General features: G+C 36.3%; 2 protein-coding genes across 2 annotated transcripts; one reads left to right on the top strand and one right to left on the bottom strand.

Annotated features, from left to right (window-relative positions):
* The first annotated feature begins 6,550 nt into the window (after positions 1 to 6,550).
* On the top strand, positions 6,551 to 8,867 carry LOC125677262 (kelch-like protein 24). The gene is made up of 2 exons (XM_048915268.2): positions 6,551 to 6,812; positions 7,208 to 8,867. The coding sequence occupies exon 2, from the start codon at positions 7,218 to 7,220 to the stop codon at positions 8,688 to 8,690; it is 1,473 nt and encodes a 490-aa protein (XP_048771225.1). The 5' UTR covers positions 6,551 to 6,812; positions 7,208 to 7,217; the 3' UTR covers positions 8,691 to 8,867.
* Positions 8,868 to 15,478: 6,611 nt separating this feature from the next.
* Positions 15,479 to 21,641, bottom strand: LOC125677328 (uncharacterized). The gene is made up of 4 exons (XM_048915337.2): positions 21,408 to 21,641; positions 17,525 to 17,712; positions 16,657 to 16,767; positions 15,479 to 16,499 (listed from the first exon to the last, which is right to left on the bottom strand). Exons 1-4 carry the CDS (start codon positions 21,572 to 21,574, stop codon positions 15,937 to 15,939), a joined length of 1,029 nt encoding a protein of 342 aa, XP_048771294.2. The 5' UTR covers positions 21,575 to 21,641; the 3' UTR covers positions 15,479 to 15,936.
* Between the last annotated feature and the right edge of the window lie 344 nt (positions 21,642 to 21,985).

The following is a 21,985-nucleotide window of genomic DNA, read 5'->3' as shown; positions in this document are numbered from 1 at the left end:
GAAGTTTTCTAAGGCTGAGGCTGTGGACAGAGATGGTTGGAGACTTTTCGTGAAATGGGCTAAAGGGCACGGAACAGATCGTTAGGTAACAGGTAACTGGAACCATTTTTCTGGTTGTTAGAGTATAGACACACACACCTTGGAAAATCGGGCCCGGGTTAGACTTTTGGCACGAAAAAAAAAATGGCCTCAGCATTTCCTAACACGAAACTTATGATTACAAACTTGATAATTTGTGTTATCGAATGATGCGCTAAAATAGATACAAACCGGAAACTAGAAGCGTAAATTCTATCCCAAGGCATGTTTCCGCACAGGGAAGAACTCGATACTGACTTTGTTCATTGGCGAAATTATATACCGGGGCGCTTTTCCTTCGGAGGAAAAGCCTAAACAGGGCCCTTTATTCAGAGGGGAAATTCTATATGGAGGAAAAATCTATATTACAACACCGGGAGAAGTTTTAAGGGGGATTCCTACTCTTTAAGGCCGGAATGAAACAGGTGTGACTTTTCTGTCAATTGCACATTCTAGAACAAGAGGTCCATGGACCACATCGCTCACCTGAGTCACCTTGGCCCATATTCAAAGATTTTCCCTATATATTCGCATGTAAAAATTTGATCTCTATTGTGGCCCCAACCAACTCCCAAGGGCAATGATTTTAACAACTTAAATCTGCACTATGTCAGGAAGTTTTCATATAAATTGCAACTCTTCTAGCCCACTGGTTCTCGAGAAGAAGATTTTTAAATGACCCCACACTATTTTTGCATTTTTGTAATTATCTCTCCTTTGATCATTCATTTGAACAGACTTAAAAGCCCTGCACCCAAGGATACTTTTTTATAAGTTTGGTTGAAATTGGCCCAGTGGTTCTGGGGAAGAAGTCAAAATGTAAAAAAAAAACAAACAAAAAAACACACACACACAAAAAAAAACCCCAAAGTTTACGGACTGACGGACAAAAGGCGATCAGAAAAGCTTACTTGAGCTTTCAGCTCAGGTGAGCTAATAAAAACTACAGAGATTAATGATCTGCAATGTTATAAATAGAAATTTAACGTTCGCATCTGAAAGTAGAGAGGAGACACGTGGTTTAGATTTAGAAAAGAATTGCTATGAATATCATTTCTAGGACAACTGCAAAGTCCACCTTGGATGTAATTTTTGTTTTTGTATGTGACGATCCTATGATATTAAATCTAGTTCAGCTGTTTATTAGGAGATACGATTATACAGGAAGTTCAGCAAGATACTTTACAACCTCACAGGTGTGGCAGTCCATGAAAATCACCGATTTAATACAATTAGTATTCATACCCTCTAAGTATGAATTGTAGAGGAAAATGTGTATTGTAAACAATCACCTTTCTCATATTCTGTTAAAATAAACATGTATCTATAAATTCCCCTCCAATGTTTATAAGGGGCTTAATTTGATTGTAATAAGTACACATATAAAATTCTTTCAAAAGTACGCAATCTAATTAAAATCAGATCCTAAGATACGCCCACAATCACTATGCAAAGTATACGGCGCGGATCTAAGAAGATTTTGATTAGATTGAAAAGTACGGAACCTGTAAATTTTCTATGCTGTTCAAAAGTTTAAATATGTAATACCCTCCCTTTATACAGAACTCTATATAAATTTTTTCCATTGTTTTTGGAGTTAAATGATAACTCATGGGAATAAGTTACATTCCATACGATAAATTGAACTCATTTTACTTATAAAAACACAACGTTTTCATTTTCATAGTTTTTTTTAAAAGTTTGTTTGTAGTAAGTGTCGTTAATTTGGATACTCGCTTTATAAAACAAACATTCATACCATCAAGTATGCAAGAACACTGAAGTGGTTTTCTTCATCATAAATGTGTAATATACAAGTACTTGTACTATAGAATATCATTCAAACATGTAAATACACTAATACAATATGAAAGTTTAAAAAACAATGCAAGGGTGGTTGATATGTCTGCTCATTGGATAAAAGCGGAAGAAAGTAGAATTTTCTAAACACATGAAAAATTATCATCAGAAGATTTTGTATACATGTGCTTTTCATGGGTTTTTATTAAAGTCTACTACGTTTGCTTAGTATTGGCGGATTGAAGATGGGCATAGGGGCACCCCTCCCCTCTTTTTTTATGTCCTTTGTCAGAATACAATTTAGATTCACAACTTTTATGGAGTAAATGCATATACATAATACGAATAATGTCAATCAATTCATTAAAATACTATTTCTTCAAATCGATTTTTTAATCTCAGCACTTATATGCCGGTTTTGGTTTCACTATATTGGATATTGATGTGTCCGGTTAGAAATGCAACGGATCTTAAAATGAATTATTTTAGAATCAAAATGTGTACCCCAATAAATCTTATACTTACAAGCACTAGAACATGTATGTCGAGGGAGTTCAGAGAAAACATCATTACTGACAAAAGATGTTCAGTTCACTTGATTTATAAATGAACATACTAATATCTACAACAAGCCATTTTTTGGCATTTGCGTTTGTCAGTCAACTGTTACAATTCTTTTAAGACATCTTCATGTGTTTTAAAAATTCATCCTGTTGAATCTTTTATACATGGGTATGAACACATGTATATTCTATTCACTGGATGGAAAATTGCCTAATGAACATTGAGTAAGTAAATCTGTGGAATTTGCTAGCCAGTATGGCTATTGTCTCAGAAAAGTTTTCGTGAGGACTGATATAGATATCAAGTTTTCATAAAGAAATTGAATCACGGTACATGACTGGATAAATTAATGAAATTAATGATCAAAAAATGTATGCGTCCATCCCCTGTTAACAATTTATTTGATATCAAGTTGAGATGTATAAATCAAGTACATGTATTTCCTTATAAATCCAAATTTGGTATGAAAATATGAACATTATCCAAGTTTGTCTATGAAAAAGAGCTAGCAGCGTTCCTAAAATAGATTGCAGCATTTGCATTTCTATATATGTCAAATTCCATTATCAAAATACAGCAAAACTCGGGACGTTCCGGGGGCTTTGCCCTTGAGACCTACCAGGACCCACTTGGGACTAAAAGCGGTCCACATACCCTTTGTCTTTCAGATTTTTTTCTAAACCTCTCTAAACTGAAACCATAGATCCGCCGATGCTTATAAGGAAAGTTTTTAACTAAGAACCAAATTTATTTATAATATGTTGAAGTACCATCATGATGGTACGCAAATGAAGCAAACGTGATTTTAGTTTCAATGGATTGCAGAAACCAAACATATTTCAGAGAACTATGTGGTTAAAGTGTCATATAATTTATCAATAGAATGCAATGGCAATACATACGTCACGTGATGATAGCGATATTTTCTGTAAATATAAACAAAATATACATATATATATAACTATTCCCTTCCATAGTATATTCAAACCAAAATAACCTTTCTTTTTTGTATTTATTAGATTAATACCTGAAAAACTCATAATGCTTTTATATTTTACACATATAACTAAGTGTAATGCGTTATTAATGCTGTAATTCAACGAGCTTAGATTTAATAATACTTATTATCATTTTTCTTTTTACATAAGTATATTTAATTTTCGAGATAAAATCATTACTTTGAGATTGAATTGTATATTTATACATTAGTTCATTGGAATTTTTTTTATGACAGTAACTGCTGATAATTCTAAAATCAATGGTTCATCAGAATTGAAGAGAAATTCGTTTCAAAAGAATGCATGTACATGTAACGCAAATTCATAAAATGTTCATACGTCATTCCTTTGCTAGTCTCCAGTATAATAATGCTTTGATGACGTTGGGTGGGGAAATCAATATTCTATATATATATATATTATTCACCATTGCAACATTTTCCAACGTCATTTTTTTTTTTTTTTTTTTTTGCTAGTCTCCAGTACAATAATACTTTGATGACTTTGGGTGGGGAAATCAATATTCTGTATATATATATATATATATATATATATATTATTTAGCCTAAATATATAGTCCACCATTGCAACATTTTCCTACGTCATTCTTTGCTAGTCTCCGATATATAATACTTTGATGACGTTGGGTGGGGAAATCAATATTATATATAAATATATCATTTATATATATATAGTTCATCATTGCAACATTTTCCAACTTCATTTTGCTAGTCTCCGATATATAATACTTTGATGACGTTGGGTAGGGAAATAACATTAAATTTAAACAGTGTGGTGTATGGGATATTATACAGTTATTTTATATATCTCACGGAAACAGTCAAAACTATTGCTCTGAGGTGGTACTGGAGATATAATGAATCAGTGCCAGACAGTGTCCTCGGGATACATGAGATACAATATTGATTATCGGCCGCAGCCTAGGAGCGGCTGATCTATTAGGAGTTTTGTTAGAAATAGAGGTGTGCATGGGGAAATGAGACATACATGTAATAAAAGTTCTGAATGAAAGATTTCTACAAAATCTTAATTATTGTTTCTCTTTTGTTCCTGATTAAACAAATATCATTGATTTGTAATTTCATACGAAGTAACTCCTTGCAATTAGCATTGTAAGGAGTAACTTCGTATGAAATTGTAAATCAATTCAGAACTTTTATATATACATGTTACTAATAAGGAATTATTCTACCGACACAATCAAAACAAATTATGTCTCATTTCCCCATGCACACCTCTATTTCTAACAAAACTCCTAATAGATCAGCCGCTCCTAGGCTGCGGCCGATAATCAATATTGTATTTCATGTATCCCGAGGACACTGTCTGGCACTGATTCATTATATCTCCAGTACCACCTCAGAGCAATAGTTTTGACTGTTTCCGTGAGATATATAAAATAACTGTATAATATCCCATACACCACACTGTTTAAATTTAATGTTATTTCCCCACCCAACGTCATCAAAGTATTATATATCGGAGACTAGCAAAGAATGAAGTAGGAAAATGTTGCAATGATGAACTATATATATAAATGATATATACATGTATATAATATTGATTTCCCCACCCAACGTCATCAAAGTATTATATATCGGAGACTAGCAAAGAATGACGTAGGAAAATGTTGCAATGGCGAACTATATATATAGGCTAAATAATATATATATATATATATATATATATATATATATATATATATATAATATTGATTTCCCCACCCAAAGTCATCAAAGCATTATTATACTGGAGACTAGCAAAAAAAATGACGTTGGAAAATGTTGCAATGGTGAATAATATATATATATATAGAATATTGATTTCCCCACCCAACGTCATCAAAGCATTATTATACTGGAGACTAGCAAAGGAATGACGTATGAACATTTTATGAATTTGCGTTACATGTACATGCATTCTTTTGAAACGAATTTCTCTTCAATTCTGATGAACCATTGATTTTAGAATTATCAGCAGTTGCTGTCATAAAAAAAAAATTCCAATGAACTAATGTATAAATATACAATTCAATCTCAAAGTAATGATTTTATCTCGAAAATTAAATATACTTATGTAAAAAGAAAAATGATAATAAGTATTATTAAATCTAAGCTTGTTGAATTACAGTAAAAATATCAGAAGATATTGTGAATATTTCTGATGTCGGTGCTTTAAAATAGTTTCAGGAACTTGTTTGATATGAAATACATACGGGAATTTTTCACTTTTGACCAAAAAGAGTACACGTATCTGCTTCTACGCTCTTCTCCTTTAATTGACTCATTTTCACTTTTGATGTAAATGATATCCCCTCTCGTTTATGTCTATTTATAGAAATGCTTCATACTACCATGCGTACGTTTAATGCAAAAGTGTCTATTTGGGTTTTACAATATGACAAGATATCTACGCAAGTGATTTGAAATTCATTGTTTATGTTTATCTCCCAGTCATAGCTACCGTGAAATGAACAAGGACACGTGGAGGAGAGAGAGACGTAGAACTGATTATCTATTTATAAGCATTAGTTCACTTTATTCGGCAACAAAACTTTTCCACGCATGATGTGATATTCAAGATCGAGCTTTCTGGCACAGTAAATGATAAAAACTAATTTTCAATTAAATGATTCTAATTCTCCTTTGCACCGACATTTAAATGACCCGAGCACGTTAAATCGGACCTCAGTTAAGTACAAAATATGACGTAAAATTGAATATACATTTTACACTTTTCTGAATACCTGCATTCCTAAGTCATTTTGATATTTTTTCTTCAAATAATGTGTTTATCATAATGCACTTAAAACTTCCATATTGCATTAATGTATTTACATGTCTATGTTGAATGGTATTTCATACATTTATAAGTTTTTGAAAACCATATAAATGTTTTAAAATTAATAATAGTAAATGTTTTTCATTATTAAATAAAAGGAGCGTATACTGTTCATGAATTATAGTATTTCATTATTCGATCTGTTTCTGCTCTATGCCGTTTTCCATTAATTTGCTCATTTTCATTTTTGATGTATGAAAATAAAAGATGTCAAATTCTAATCCCCGTGTTTCTTTAGCAGCCGATTTAATATCTCTACCTTTAGTGGATAGAGTGGCTAAAAATATCTCACCTGTATTTCATCTCGTTGAGTAAGTGTGGTTTTCCAATGGGTTATTTTTAAATCAAAACAAATTTGGGTTTAATTAAAGCCAGGGTTGCATGCATTGTGTTTTATTATCGGTCTCGCTTTCAAAGAGGGAACATCAATTTTTTACCCAACTTTCTTTGCGATACTTTCTAGCTTTGGCTTTTTATTTTGATTGGAAAGTACCTATCTAGACAGAACAGGTAAGTTATGTTCGATACTGATAACCATTCTGCGTGTTTAAAACTTGTTTATCATAATGCATTCGGTGATCAATAGAAGAAATTCTTTTTTAATTTCTTTTTCAATTGACTCAAAAAATTGGCACGCCATGCAAGAAATATTATCGTTTCGCCGATGCAAATTGTTTAAAGATTTTATACATAAATTCTGTGGAACACAGCTTGTATCATTTTGTTATCCCTTTATCAGTGTTTATACATTGTTGACAAATTTTAGTTCACTATCTAAATAGTCACGTCGGAAATTTTAAGAGCACTTAACTACTTGAAATTAAACGGAAACTGGTACTTTACTACATTCGTGCTTCCTGCTTGTGCCTGGTGAAATTTGACATATATTTTTTTTCATTTTAAAGAACCCGAGAAATGCATGACAAACACAACGACAGTAAAAATAGCGTGGATGTCAAACTGTGTAGACCAACTACAATGTCTGCTGTGAACGTCTATCATTCAATCAGTCCCCAGTGCAAGAAAGCCGTGGGGGAGTACTTTAGGACAGGAAACATTAACGAAAATTCCATTGCCTATGAGCATATCCATGAATATTTGACAATATGCAGCTCCATTCACGGCCTCTTTGACCTGAGGAATATTTGTGTGAAAAAACTTTTTCAGAACTTGAGCAAGAGAACCATGTTTGAAATATTTAACCTGGCCGACGAATTTGATTTGTCTGAGGTGACCGTCAGATGTGCTGATGAAATTGTAGACAGCATCAACCATGTTAATATGTTTCCAGAATTCATGTCTCTGTCAAATTCTCAAATGGAAGCTATCGTAAAGAGCCCTCAGTGCAAATCCAAACTTTGTTTTCGCGACGCTTTGTATCAGTGGTGGCAGTTTGACATACAAAATCGCAGTGATGTTTATGATGACCTGAAACACAAGGTCAATAACAAATTGTTTCCGACTTCAAAAAAATCGTCTGATGGCAGATCGTACCTGGTAACATTGTCGCTATGTAAAAAAAATAATAAGAACCAATTCTGTCCGGAAGCAAAAGTTATAGATGTACTGCAAGAAAAGGAATATAGCGGCAGCACGAAGAAGACTATGGAAGTGGATAAAGGTTTTGCCGCATGCTGTCTGCAGCGAGACGCCTCCGAACCTCCATATATCTTTCTATCTGGCGGAATACAAAAATCGTGTAGAAAAATGCTTGAATTTGACGTCATTATGAACAAATGGAGAGTCTGCAGCTATATGAAGTATTCACGCTATTTTCATACCATGGAAACTGTCAACGATAAAGTATACGTGTTTGGAGGAAAATCTGGAGAAAAGAACGTTTCCCAAATCGAAGAGTTCGACCGGAAGAAGAACTCCTGGACGACTGTTGGAAACCTGAAATGGAATGTTCACTCTGCGGTTTCCGCCGTGTGTGGAGACTGTGTATATCTGTTTGGAGGGAAATTAGAGACTAGGGACAATGTATCTGTCATCCAAGTTTTTGATTCCAAGACAAAGTCCGTGGAAACCGTAGGGTATCTTCCAGTAGAGTGTTCAGGCGGCAGGTGTATAACCATCGGCAATCACATTTACATATTTACTGAACAGTGTCACTGCATCAAGTACTGTACCGGAGAAAATGAAAGTGTGTTGCTAAATGCGCAGCCAGATTCTCGCCGAGGGTTTGGCGTGTATTTGAGTGGCACCAACATCTGTTTAATTGGCGGACTTGATTCACAACAGAATTCACCCGACTGCAATCTCAAATACTCAGTTCACGAGGGAACTTGGACACGGTTTCCTCACAGAAGTGACAAAGGTCAAGAAATATTTGGTCAGTGTCTTGTGAAGATTCCCAATGACATACAATATATTCCTTTTAGCTGAATTTCTTTTACATGATACATTAATGGTGCAATTCAATAGGTGCAGCTGCCTTTTCATGTTTAACAGTATTTCATTTGTTTCACAGATTTATGTGTTCAATTTATCTATTGAAATTTTATTTACAATGCGTTTGTCACAAGGACGTTTTAATAAATAAAAATATTTTTAAAAACGAAAGGATTGGTTGAGTTCAAGCAAATGCTGTTCATATCTCAGATTATCATTTGATTCAATGCAACAATCGTTTTATATGTTCCCAAATACGACAGGGATTAAAAGTGATTATGGGGAGTATTAATGCAAGAGTGCAACAGTTTTATTATAAAGTTGAAATATTATAAATTCATAAAAGTAATCATTCAGGTCACTACAGATAGTTTTTCGTTTGACACACTTGCAAATTTCACCCCGTTTATCCCCTATATTTGTGTGATGGCGATTAATTCCGAGAAGAGAGTGCATAATCTAGTTTACATACACGTCCTTTCGGAGACATACAGTACAGAACAGAACGTCGGTGTAGTTTTTTTTTTAAGAATACAGACAATATCCCTTATACTTGTGTTACTCTACAAATGTAACGAGTTTCCTACTTCATTATAAAAAAGTACAGTAGACATTTTTCATGTTTGTTGTTATCGTGATCTTGTTTGCGTATATAGCATGTTATTGTGTATTAAGATTTAGTACCAAGTCTACAAGAAAAACAAATCATGTTCTGCATCGGTCAGTTGTACTTATATGCTGACCTGATCGTGTTAATTAATCCTTTTCAATAGGGATTTACGAGATTTTATGTTGACAACGCAAATTATTAATCGTCTCCCCATAACGCAAAACATCAAGGTAGCGAACGTACAACGTACTGTGGTCCATTAGAAACTTGATCGTTACAATACCATTCACTGAAGGTATTGTTTCAAAGAGTAACCCTGAACTGTATACTTATTATGTAAATCAGCTTTAGGTTTTTGTTAAAAGTCCACATACGAATAGAGTTTAATGCTCGGGGCAGTGCTTTGGAATTTTTTTTTTTTTTTTGTAGGACATTGCGTGCTTTCCCTTCAAAATAACTTACACATGGATATAGTATGAAAATATGAATTACATGTGCTATTTCGTGTGTAAACCATGCATATGGATAATAAGTTCTTCGTTATTACAATCGCTTTTATTAATTGATAGATAAGCGGTATCAACAACTCTCCGTGCTTGTCAGTAAACAGGTTGAAAAACTCATGAAATAGCCATCGTTGCTTACTTCCATTACTGTGTGATGCGAACATGATGATTAATATTTAGACATCATGTTATCAATATGATTAATATTTCTGCATTATACCGTGGAGATCCGGGTTAGAATAGGTCTTCAGTACCCCTCCTTCCTTGTTGTAAGAGACGACTAAATGGGGCGGTCAATCGGATGAGACCGCAAAAACCGAGGCCCCGTGTCACAGCAGGTGTGGCACGATAAAGATCCATCCTTGCTCAAAGGCTGTAAGCGCTGAACATAGGCCTAAATTTTACCGCCCTTCACCGGCAATGAGTGACAAGTTTTCAAAAGGGACGTTACACAATATACAATCAATCGGCATTATGATGTTAATATGATTGATATTTCGATATCATGATATCAATGAAAAGCGAAGATAAGGAACAGTGATCGATCTCACATCTCCCATAAGGAATATAAAATAAAGAGTTGTGCTAACACGGACCCCTGGGCATATCAGAGGTGGGATAAGGTGCCTAGGAGGAGTAAGCATACCCTGTCGACCGGTCACACCCGCTGTTAGCCCTATATCTTGAACAGGTAAACGGAGTAATCCGTAGTCAAAATCAGTGTGCCAAGAACGGCTCAACAATCGGTATGTAACATGTCAGACAGAATTTGATCCAATGATAGGTGTATCGGCAAACTAGATCATTAAAACGACCATAGAATATATATATATATATATATGTATCCAATTGTGAAAAATTGCCTCAGTGTCCGGTGATCAATAGGTAAAATATGACAACACGTTGCAAAACATTTTACAACGTGTTGTCATATTTATTTTTTTTACCTATATACAGTATATATATATATATATATATAGAGAGAGAGAGAGAGAGAGAGAGAGAGTGCGTTAAAAACAGTACACAGTCATAAAGGTTTTTTTTTTCAAATAAATATAGAACGACAGTAAATTGGAATTTTAAAATCTATATTTAGATCTTTTTAGTCAGAGTCGAAAAGAAGTCGGGTAAAATTCCTAAAAACTAGCCTCATCATGATTGTACAGAGGTCACCCATGAATGTAAAAGGAGAGAGATACAAAATGAGCTGTTTCACCTGTGTACATGTAGGCCTAAAATACTTCCCCGAATACTTGGGCTAAACCTTGGACCCTGCTAGATGTACATGTACCTTATGTATTAGATAAGCCCAGAGACTTATTTTCCATTACACATTGATCCCGGTCAAGAGACCTGACAGGTGGAATATTTACTCATGTGACTTGTACACACATATTCATTCAATGTTTCTATTATTTATATGTATGACAAATATAAACATGACAAAGGTTTTAAAAAAACCCGCTATGAGTGATATCGTGTACAGGTAAATGTTTTAGAGTGAATAGGGAAGTCATATCTGTGGCAATGTTAAAACCGGGTTATTTCCCGGGCTATTCTAACCTTTAATACTCAAATTCAATCTATTAAATAATTAGATATAGATCTAGTTTTTATGCTTTCCAAATATAACGAGTCTTTAAAATCTCCCAATTTGAGAAAGAAAGAAAAAATCACACACGCAACCACAAAAAATTCACAAACGCAACATATCTTTGTTTCGCAAAGTTTAAAACTTGCTAGTTCTATTACGTGATCTATTGAAATATTTATAAATCCAATGAAAATGCAAATATGAAAAGAATATACACGTACATGTAGATAAATCTTAAGTAAAACTTTGGGTCTTTCAGATTTTTTTCTTTTATCAGATCGAAAAAGGGGATCTGACTAACGTGTTTTGACAGATTTCCATCAGAATCTTGATATTTTTCTCTATTCTGTCAATGTCTTACAGACACATCTAATAAAAAACAAAGTTATGCTTTTGTCTGAAAATAAGAAACATTTTTTAAAATTAAAAAATAATGTTATTTTCACAAATATCGCGTTATAATATCTCGTCATAATGTAACCATCCGTATAGTTTAAACCAAGAGATGTCGAGAGAAAGCAGTTCTGGATTCTTCTTGTCAAAACAACACTTAGAAAATTCAAAATTAACAGGCCTAGATTGATCGATAATTATTAATCCCTTAATTTTTGAAATTGAAATGCAGGAATATATGTGACAAAGGTAAAAAACAAATATCAACAAGTTGTTTTAGACTGATTTAAACCAATTTTCAGTACCGGTATTTTCTTTCAATTTATATGCTCATACATTGTAAAACTTTTCCGATAATTGTTTAATGAATGACTTACACCACGACGTTGAATCATCAAAGCTTCCAAACATGGATCAACCAATTGTTTACGTAGCAAACTCGCACTCACAGCAATTAAACATACTTACATGTATATGCAATGCCCCGATTATTGTTTACCACAGATCGCCGATAAACTCGCAGTTAAAAATTGTATTTTTTAAAATTCATTATTTGTTGGGGCGGGGGGTCGCCGCCCCTTTGCCGACGCCCTTGTATATAGCGCGCAATATTTGTTAGTTTATCGTTTGATACACAGCCTGCATTTTCACAGAAGATTATTGAAACTTTTCTTATTTCGTGGTCGACTTTCATATTGTAGATGGTTTTGAGCTTGTTATTAATGAGAGAAAGAGAAGACCGACAACTCGTATTCACGACACGGTGTAAAGAGTTACCTTCTTCGAGAACATCAAAATACGACTTTCGAAATATTGTAATATTCCATACGACATGAAAACATTGCTTGTACACACTACATTTCTTCTACTAAATGAACTTTATGAGTCGTCTTCACGAATCATTTTACAACAGTGAATGATATTGATCATAAACCTATCATTAATGTTTTAGATAAACTCTTTATATCCTGTCTCTTTGGGTTTTTTTTTAAAAAAAAAAAACACCTTAACAACATTTGAGACATAATCAGAAGAGCCAGTTAGATGTCGATTGCGTGATCTGATCATGCGTGCACGTGCATTGGTACACCAAGTTTGGAATGAGTAAATGCCTCACTATCTTCGCAAGCCAAGTGTCGCCCGACAGTGAGCCTGAGAGTAGTGTCTGACAGTAAGTCTGAGAGTAGTGTCTGACAGTAAGTCTGAGAGTAGTGTCTGACAGTAAGTCTGAGAGTAGTATCTGACAGTAAGCCTGACAGTAAATCTGACAGTAAGCCTGAGAGTAAACCCGAGAGTATGTCTGAGAGTAAGTCTGACAGTAAGTCTGAGAGTAGTGTCTGACAGTAAGTCTGAGAGTAGTGTCTGACAGTAAGTCTGAGAGTAGTGTCTGACAGTAAGTCTGAGAGTAGTGTCTGACAGTAAGTCTGAGAGTAAGTCTGACAGTAAATCTGAGAGTAGTATCTGACAGTAAGCCTGACAGTAAGTCTGAGAGTAAGTCTGACAGTAAGCCCAAGAGTAAGCCTGACAGTAAGTCCGAGAGTAAACCTGACAGTAAGCCTGAGAGTAAGTCTGACAGTAAGCCTGAGAGTAAGTCTGACAGTAAGCCTGAGAGTAAGTCTGACAGTAAGCCTGAAAGTAAGTCTGACATAAGCCTGAGAGTAAGTCTGACAGTAAGCCCGAGAGTAAGTCTGAGAGTAAGCCTGACAGTAAGTCCGAGAGTAAACCTGATAGTAAGTCTGACAGTAAGCCTGAGAGTTAGTCTGACAGTAAGTCTGAGAGTAAGCCTGATAGTAAGTCTGACAGCAAGCCTGAGAGTAAGTCTGACAGTAAGCCTGAGAGTAAGTCTGACAGTAAGCCTGAGAGTAAGTCTGATAGTAAGTCTGACAGTAAACCTGAGAGTAAGTCTGACAGTAAGCCTGATAGTAAGTCTGACAGCAAGCCTGAGAGTAAGTCTGACAGTAAGCCTGAGAGTAAGTCTGACAGTAAGTCTAAAAGTAAGCCTGGGAGGAAGCCTGAGAGTAAGCGAATCATGGCTTGCAAAGATAAAGCTGACTCGACAAATTCATAGTAAATTAAGTGATATACATAATTTAATTTTCTACATTCCATACAAGGCAATAATTTTATTTTGTTTTTCAATGAAATTGAGATTTATGCCGTAAGTTTAAATGTTCCATTTAAACTTACGGCAAGTTCTCTTAATGACTAGTACTGTTACGAGTTTCTTCATCGTCAACTTCTCATATTTATGAAGCAATATTCCATTGTCACCTGCATATGGTGTTTATATCTCTCTACCGATTCGATAAGCAAGTTTTTGAATCGAGGAAAGCTACTGACAAACAAGTTGATGTTACAGGGGTTTCAATAGTCTCGATTAAAGTCGGCATTTCGCAAATTCTATGGTCGTTATAACGATCTAGTTTGTCAATACAACCTATCATTGGGTCAAATGCTGTCTGACGTGTTTCATACCGATTGTTATTCCGTTCTTGGCACACTGATTTTGACTACGGATAACTCCGTTTACCTGATCAAGATATAGGGCTAACAGCGGGTGTGACCGGTCGACAGGGTATGCTTACTCCTCCTAGACACCTGATCTGGTGTGTACTGGGGTCCGTGTTTGCCCAACTCTCTATTTTGTATTGCGTATAGGCGTTATGAGATTGGTCACTGTTCGTTATCTTCACCTTTCATGAATGAAGGGAATGAACTACGTGTAATATTCATAGTATGTGTAGAAAATAAAATTATCTAGAGATTGGTATACCAAATAATTCAGACGCGGATGATCATGCATCGTCTTCTGAATGTGTCATTCTTTGAAGGACTATAACCATCGAAATCGTTTGAAATATACTGTATACATTTTAAATGTACCTTGGTTCTCATTACTGTCCGCTGTGGCCAAAATAATTTGTCAGCATGTGCTTACAAGTATGCTAATTCTGATCGGATGGTTTTAATATAACCACACTATTCGTATAAATGGTAGAAACAGTATGAAAGGTGAAGATAACGAACAGTATGAAATTTATCCTTTTGAATTACGGATATAATGCCAATGTCTGTTGAAGGACATCAACAAATTGTGTTGAGTCATATTCATGTGCCGTGTATGCACGTGCATCCTTTTCATTCAATTTTTGGTGTACTAAAATGGCCATAACTTTCTGATCAAAGACGCAAATAAAAATGATTTTTTTCCCACTGAGGTTTATGATATCAATGCCTGATAAATCGTGTAAACAAAATTTGCTCTATCAAATTTGCATGCGCGTAAATTGTAATTAATCAGGTACATATATAACATTTAGATTTTAATGGAATGTTTTGACATTTGTTTCAGATATTTTTTTGAAATATGTTGATTAGTGTCGTCAAACTCACTTACACGTAACGCGCAAGCTTGAGAGTTCAAATTTGATTTGATAATATTCAAATTGAATTTCTGAAGTATTCAAAATTGTCAACAAGCAAAGCCCTTTGTTTTTTCAAGACATGTTTCTTGATAAAATTGTCTGATAGTTGTGATGTAGGTATATATTGAAACGCTTCACTTTGTGGCGTTGTTAAAATAACAACTGTCGCGCATGTACGTGTGCTTACTTTTGATTGGATAATAGTTAAAACTTTTAAAAAGTTCTTCTTTCTCAATGAATTACTTGAAAAATAATATACTGTATATATTTACTGAGACACTTCACGGATGGGCATGATGAAAGTTACTAACCAGGGAATCATGCACGTTGGATTGCTTTTGATTAGACAATGCTCTAGTTGTATGCAGCTATCCAACAAATGAAAGAAATGAGGTGAAAGTTTCACTGCATGTGTATAGTCTAATGAACGAACTTTTTAAAAACAAATGACACCACTTTTTAAATGGGAAGACATTTGAGGAATATCCAAAACAATCATCGTTGCAATTAGCATTAGTTTCAGGTGTTTGTCAACCAAAAGTCGTTCATTTTCTTAATCTTAAATATCCATACACAACTTAGGCGCCTATCCGGTAGATGGTCGAGCGCTGGTCAAACGCTGCTAGTTCAACGCCGGACCCTGGCGGAAGTGGGTATTCTTTCTGATAATGAAGTCCCTTCTGTTAGTCTTGTCTGCATATATATACAAAGGTCACTTTTGAAATACAATCCTTTCTTGTACGGTACTGATGTCCATGTCACCAACCTGTACTAGATGGAATCCGTACTGTTCAATTTTTTCTCTACGGCGCTCATAACCCCATCCAACCCCATAACCCTCACCACAAGGACCAGAAAGACTCATGGGAAGACATGAAAAGAAACTAAAGGGCAGAAATTGCTGTGCCACTTTATCATTGGCCTGGTTTTTGGGGTACGATGATACAGCCGGGTCATAAGCAGCCCCATATCCGTCCGATTTAAGAACACGCTTCACTTCTGCAAGAATCTCATCCACTCCTGGCGCATCGTGGAGGACCTCTTTTAATATGACAAAATCGAACTTTTCAGTCCAGTCCTGCGGAAGTTGTCCCCCTAACGTGCATACAAACTGGACATTCTGTAGCCCTTCATTGTGAAGTTGTGCGTTAGCTCGGTCAATGGATATCTGATCCATGTCCACCCCATAAATTGTACTGTTAGGATACTGTTGTGCCATCTGTCTAGCATGTTTTCCATATCCACAACCTAAATCTAGTAGTGTGAACTCGTTACCTGTAAGAGAATATTTTAGAGAACAGTTTAATAATAACTGATTGGAAAGAAGACAAAAATACGACGGTAGATACAATGTATAAAAATAATGTTGGTACAGTCTGCCACCTGGTGGTAGATACAATGTATTAACATAATGTTGGTACAGTCTGCCTACCTGGTTTCAACTCCAAGACGGGATTCAAGGAGTTCGTTATCCAGTTCTCAATAGCAGCAGGTGAGTGAAATCCATCAACGAACTGGAGGAACGGCTCTGAATAACCGTAACCTGGCCAGAAGATAAGAATATGATTATTCAATATAACGAGTGTGGTATAATGAAGTCTATACGCGGACAAGATTCGTTGTCTAGGACGAGCCTATACCGAGTCTTAGACAGAGGTTCTTGTCCCTGAGGTGGAATTTCATATTAAGGAACACTTCTATCAATCTCACACTGGACAAGTCTATCTAACATATGAGAATAGACAGTGATCTCTCTAATGTGATTTGGATGTTCATATTTTCAAATAAACACCGACATAAAGGTACTCGTTTCCATCTAGTGAGCTTGCCCTTAAATATGTTCATTTCTCATAAAAAATATAATCATATTTTCAATTTTATTTACTCATTTTATATGATATGAAATTAGGACATTCTGCGCATTGTTAATCGCAGTGGTTTACTAATTTTCATATGGTATAAAATGGATGACGGTTTATAATGCGAAAACTGTCCCAACTTACTTTAAAGTGTAAGAGTATATGCATGAATTTCTTTAGTTCCTTATCATTTAATTCTTCAAATCAACTTCGATGTCATTTGTCATCTCAGTTTAAACATAAACATGTTTATTAAAATTAAATAAACCTACATGTATGGATTTCCGTTTTAAAATAAAATCAAATTATACTAGAATATGATAGATGCCAAATGAATTTTGATTATTTTCATCAAAATTTGTTTGCGATGGTGGGTTTCCTTTCATAAACAGAAAAATAAAGTCATGATTATCGAAACATTAAAACATCTTTTTGACAAACCTCTGGGACCATCAACACGTATTGCGTTCTCCAGAAGTGGTATTGATTCACTCAAAATTGGAAAGGCGGTTGCCATATATCCCTGTGATCTCAAAATAGACTCCTCGTAAGGAAGAGAAAACCTGTCGCCATCATGGACTTTGACAATTCCTGCTGCGGCCAAGCAGCTTAGCCATTCTTGGATGTACCTGTTATGTATACAAAACGTGTATTACGTATGTGAAAGGTGAAGATAACGAACAGTGATCAATTTCATACCTCCTAAAAGTAACACAAAATAAAGAGTTTGGCAAACACGGACCCCTGGATATGCCAGAGTCTGAGAGGTGGAATCAGGTGCCTAGGAAGAGTAAGCATCCCCTGTCGACCTGTCATATTCGCCGTGAGCCCTGTATCTTGATAAAGTATGATTGAGTAATGTGGGTGGATAACCACTGCCGCCAATACCCGGCTGTAGAGAACTTATTCGGAATTATGAACCCTGATCTTTGTGGTTTTTGAATTTATTGTCTTTGATTGTTTGTTGATTGGTTGCTTTTTTTACGTCCCGTCGAGAATGAGACGTCACCAGCTACGTAGGTGATGTGACCTATGCTTGGCGGTCAGGGCCGTAGCAGTGAGTTTTATAACGTGCCAACGCTTGCCTCGACAAGGGGCCTTCGTTTTAAAGGCTATATCCGAAAGACCCGTGATTCTCACTTCTAAATGCCGAGCGTTTGACAAAGGACCATTCACTACCTAAGTTAACGTCTTAGGTTTGAAGCGACCATGGCACGAGCGGGGCTCGAACTCACGACCTCCCGGTTACGAAGCGAACGCTCTACCACTGAGCTTCCGCGACTGTTTGACTTGCTTCCCTTAACAGAAATCGTGCAACATCAATGAATGTGGTTTGTTTTGATACTGTTTAACGTCCCTCTTGAGAATTTTTCACTCATTTGGAGACGTCACCATTGCCGGTGAAGGGCGGTATAATTTAGGCCTATGCTCGGCACTTACGACCTTTAAGCAGGGAGGGATCTTTCTTGTGCCACACCTGCTGTGACACGGGGCCTCGGTTTTTGCGGTCTCATCCGATGGATTATAAGCGCCTCTTACGACAAGCAAGGAGTACTGAGGACCTATTCTAACCTAGATCTCCACGGGATTGAACGACTGAGTTGTGGCTAAATAATTGGTGAAAAATCAATGGACAAGTTATAAGCACTTGGTTATAGTAATATGTACTAATGTATATACGGTGTAACCGTTGGACCGAGCGAAACATGAAATGGTCATTGGCGTGTCCATTTGAAGTGATAATCATAATTCAGTTCTTCGGTAAATTAGAAACAGAAATGACCATTCACTTGAAAAAATGTTAATTATGAAATTCCCCTTCCGTGCGTTAAGCGCCCAGTTGTTGAAGGGGGGGGATATAAAAGGATAACTATATGATCCGCCTTTACATTTAACGCGGGGAATATAACGCCAGTCGACGTGACAAGTGCATTGTGACGTCACATTTCGCTTTCAAACCAAACGTTATAAACAACAATACATCCCGTTTGCAATTCAAAAGACAGCTAAACATTTACCAAATTATTCAACAAATAAATTTGTGAAGTAATATCCAACCACTAATGCACATTTATGAAGGAATGACGTTTATGGTGGATGTGCGCAAGCGCAATATTAGAAACAATATGGATGCTGAGGATTTCATTTACCATACTGAATGGTGATTTCATGTTAAAACATGAAATTTAACTCCCCTTCTATTGCACAAAGTGGTCCTCTCTACCCTGTTTCCGTCTGATTGTCTGTGTTCCGCCAACAGCCTGCAGGACCTTCGACATTCCGCGTGCTACGTCATGTTGATCATGAATATTTCGAAATGGGGCGTTCACTATTTGACTAGGAGAATACATTATCAAATACGAAATTGTCTTGATTACATAATAATGGACATGAGAATACCTTTGCTGACGCTTGTGCGGGGGAAAAGGAGGGTGAGTGACACTCATGATCCCCCATTTCTCTCAATTTGCTTCCACTCCAGCCTATTAAGTTTTTTTCTCCCACATTAACATTACGGAAATTTACAGGCATTTGGCTTTATAAATATCACTGAATGTTTGGGAGTATGCCCACGTGTACGCGTGTTAATTCAGTATACAGCGATTATTTTTTGTGAGGCGAATAAATGGGGCGGTTCTTCGGATGAAACCGCAAAGACCGAGGCCCCGTGTCACAACAAATGCGGCACGATGAAGATCCCTCCATGCTATAAGGCCGTAAGCGCCGAGCATAGGCCCAAATTTTGCAGTCTGATGACGTCTCCATATAAGTGAAACATTCTCGAGAGGGACGTTAAACAATATACAGTCAATCTGAAGATCCAAAGTCCCTATCATATTTAGTTCTAAAGAGATGGGTTTTTTTTTATTTTCAATGTAAGAGATCAATGTCACTAAATAATACAACATCCTTTTGTCATTTCTGAATATTTCTGAAGCTCAAGGTCACAGAAGTCATTTGAATCCAATACTAATTTGTATCCTCTTATCATTTCTGAAGATTCCATGTGTTTATCAATTCCAGTTCTAAAGTTTTACCAGTTTTAGTCAAGGTCACTGGAATCACTTGACCTTGATACTATTTGGTAGATCCTTTCATCATTTCTGAAGATTCCATGTCTCTAACTGGACCTGGCTCGGAAATAATAATACCAGTTTTATGTTCTTGGTCAGTGGTCAAGATTACTGGAATTCCCTGACTTTGATACTAGTTTGAAGGCCCTGTCATTTTCGAGGACCCTAGGATTTTATCTATCATATTTGTCATGTTATTGTGTCTGTTGAATTTTAATTATTCCCCATGTTAGACTCCATCCCCATTTGATCCCCCTAAAGTGCTATTGATATTATACAATATCAATCGGACATGTTTTAATATTAACTTAGCCCAAAACGCAAGTGGAATTCTAAGCCTCACATATCCCACATCTGATTAAAATCAGATCTTTGATCCGCTCCGGTACTAAAACAAGTTACCTTGTGTAGTGACATATTACCGAAGTGGATCAATTGATTGATTAAATATTGTGTTACGTCCCTCCCGATAATCTTTCACTCATATGGAGACGTCACCATTGCCGATGAAGGGCTGCAAAATTTAGGCCTACATGTATGATGATGGTGTAGATTTTTAGTGCAGACGCCCAGTAGGGGCCCTGTTACACTAGGTTTGTTGCGACGATGGTGGTCGACCCTCGGATCCCCTGGAAACGGGAGCGGGTCTTCTTGAGATCCAGGGATGATTAGGTCCTCCAGAAGGTGGTGGATGGGTCCATCTCCTCTTCCTAGAGTCGATCGCCCACGGACCCCCAAAGTATAGTCGGGGGAAGGGCTTCTTGAAGATAGCTTGCTATTCTTCATCTGTGGTCGATCAGCCCTCGGATTTCCCTCAGTAAAATCGGCCTGTGCTTACGGCCTTTGAGCACGGAAGGATCTTTATCGTGCCACACCTGTTGTGACACGGGGCCTCGGTTTTTGCGGTCTCATCCGAAGGACCGCCCCAATTAGTCGCCTCTTACGACAAGCAAGGGGTACTGAGGACCTATTCTAACCCGGATCCCCACGGAATCTGAAGTGGATCAAAGATTCGGTGACATCCTAAAAGGATAGGGTCAAACACATCCTAAAAGGATAGGGACTAAGATATTGGTGAAATTTGGCATGTTCCACAAAAAAATCACAAAAGCAAAGAACTACGAAAATAATATTCATCATATGAATTACATGTATCTTCTCTTTTTTTAAAATTTGCCTTCGGTCTTTCTGCATAAGAATACACTGTAAAATGCGAAATAACCTTAAACTTAAATGCCCTAACGCCTCACCTTAATTTCATCCCGGCTTGCTTACTAAGCTCTTCGGCAGTACATGGTTGTTGTATTTTAATGAAGTGATCAATGATCCCTGTTTTATATCCAAATCCAAACACAAACGCACTTAATCCGTCTTTCACCAGTTGTTTAATATCGGGGAGATCGGAAGAAAATGCCATTTTTGCCTTGTCGATTCGGCGGTAACAATAAATAGGTCATTCAATGAATGTTTGTCTAAGGAGACACATTTGGGGACGCTTTAGTGAATATGTGGGCCCACCTCTCCTTCCGTCTTTTTCAATCTCTTTCCTCTATTTTCTTCCTCTTCCCTTCCTCCCATGTCCTCCTCCACCTCTATTGTCCCTTGACCACATCACATTCAACTGATTTATATTAGCTGCAGTTCTCTGAAAAAAATATTGGGACAGACTCCTTATATAAACTTTCAATTTATGGCGCACGAAAAATGCGCACGGTTGAGGCCTTATATCGTTATATTCTTGCATCACTGTCTCATAAATATAATTCTTCCAAAAGTAGGATAAACTCCAAGGTCAAAACATCAAACAGCATTGTCTTGCCATAAAAAA

This window comes from Ostrea edulis, chromosome 3 (genome assembly GCF_947568905.1).
Source record: "Ostrea edulis chromosome 3, xbOstEdul1.1, whole genome shotgun sequence".
NCBI lineage: Eukaryota > Metazoa > Mollusca > Bivalvia > Ostreida > Ostreidae > Ostrea > Ostrea edulis.
Note: the sequence above shows the minus strand (reverse complement) of the source record. Positions and strands in the feature narration are given on the sequence as shown.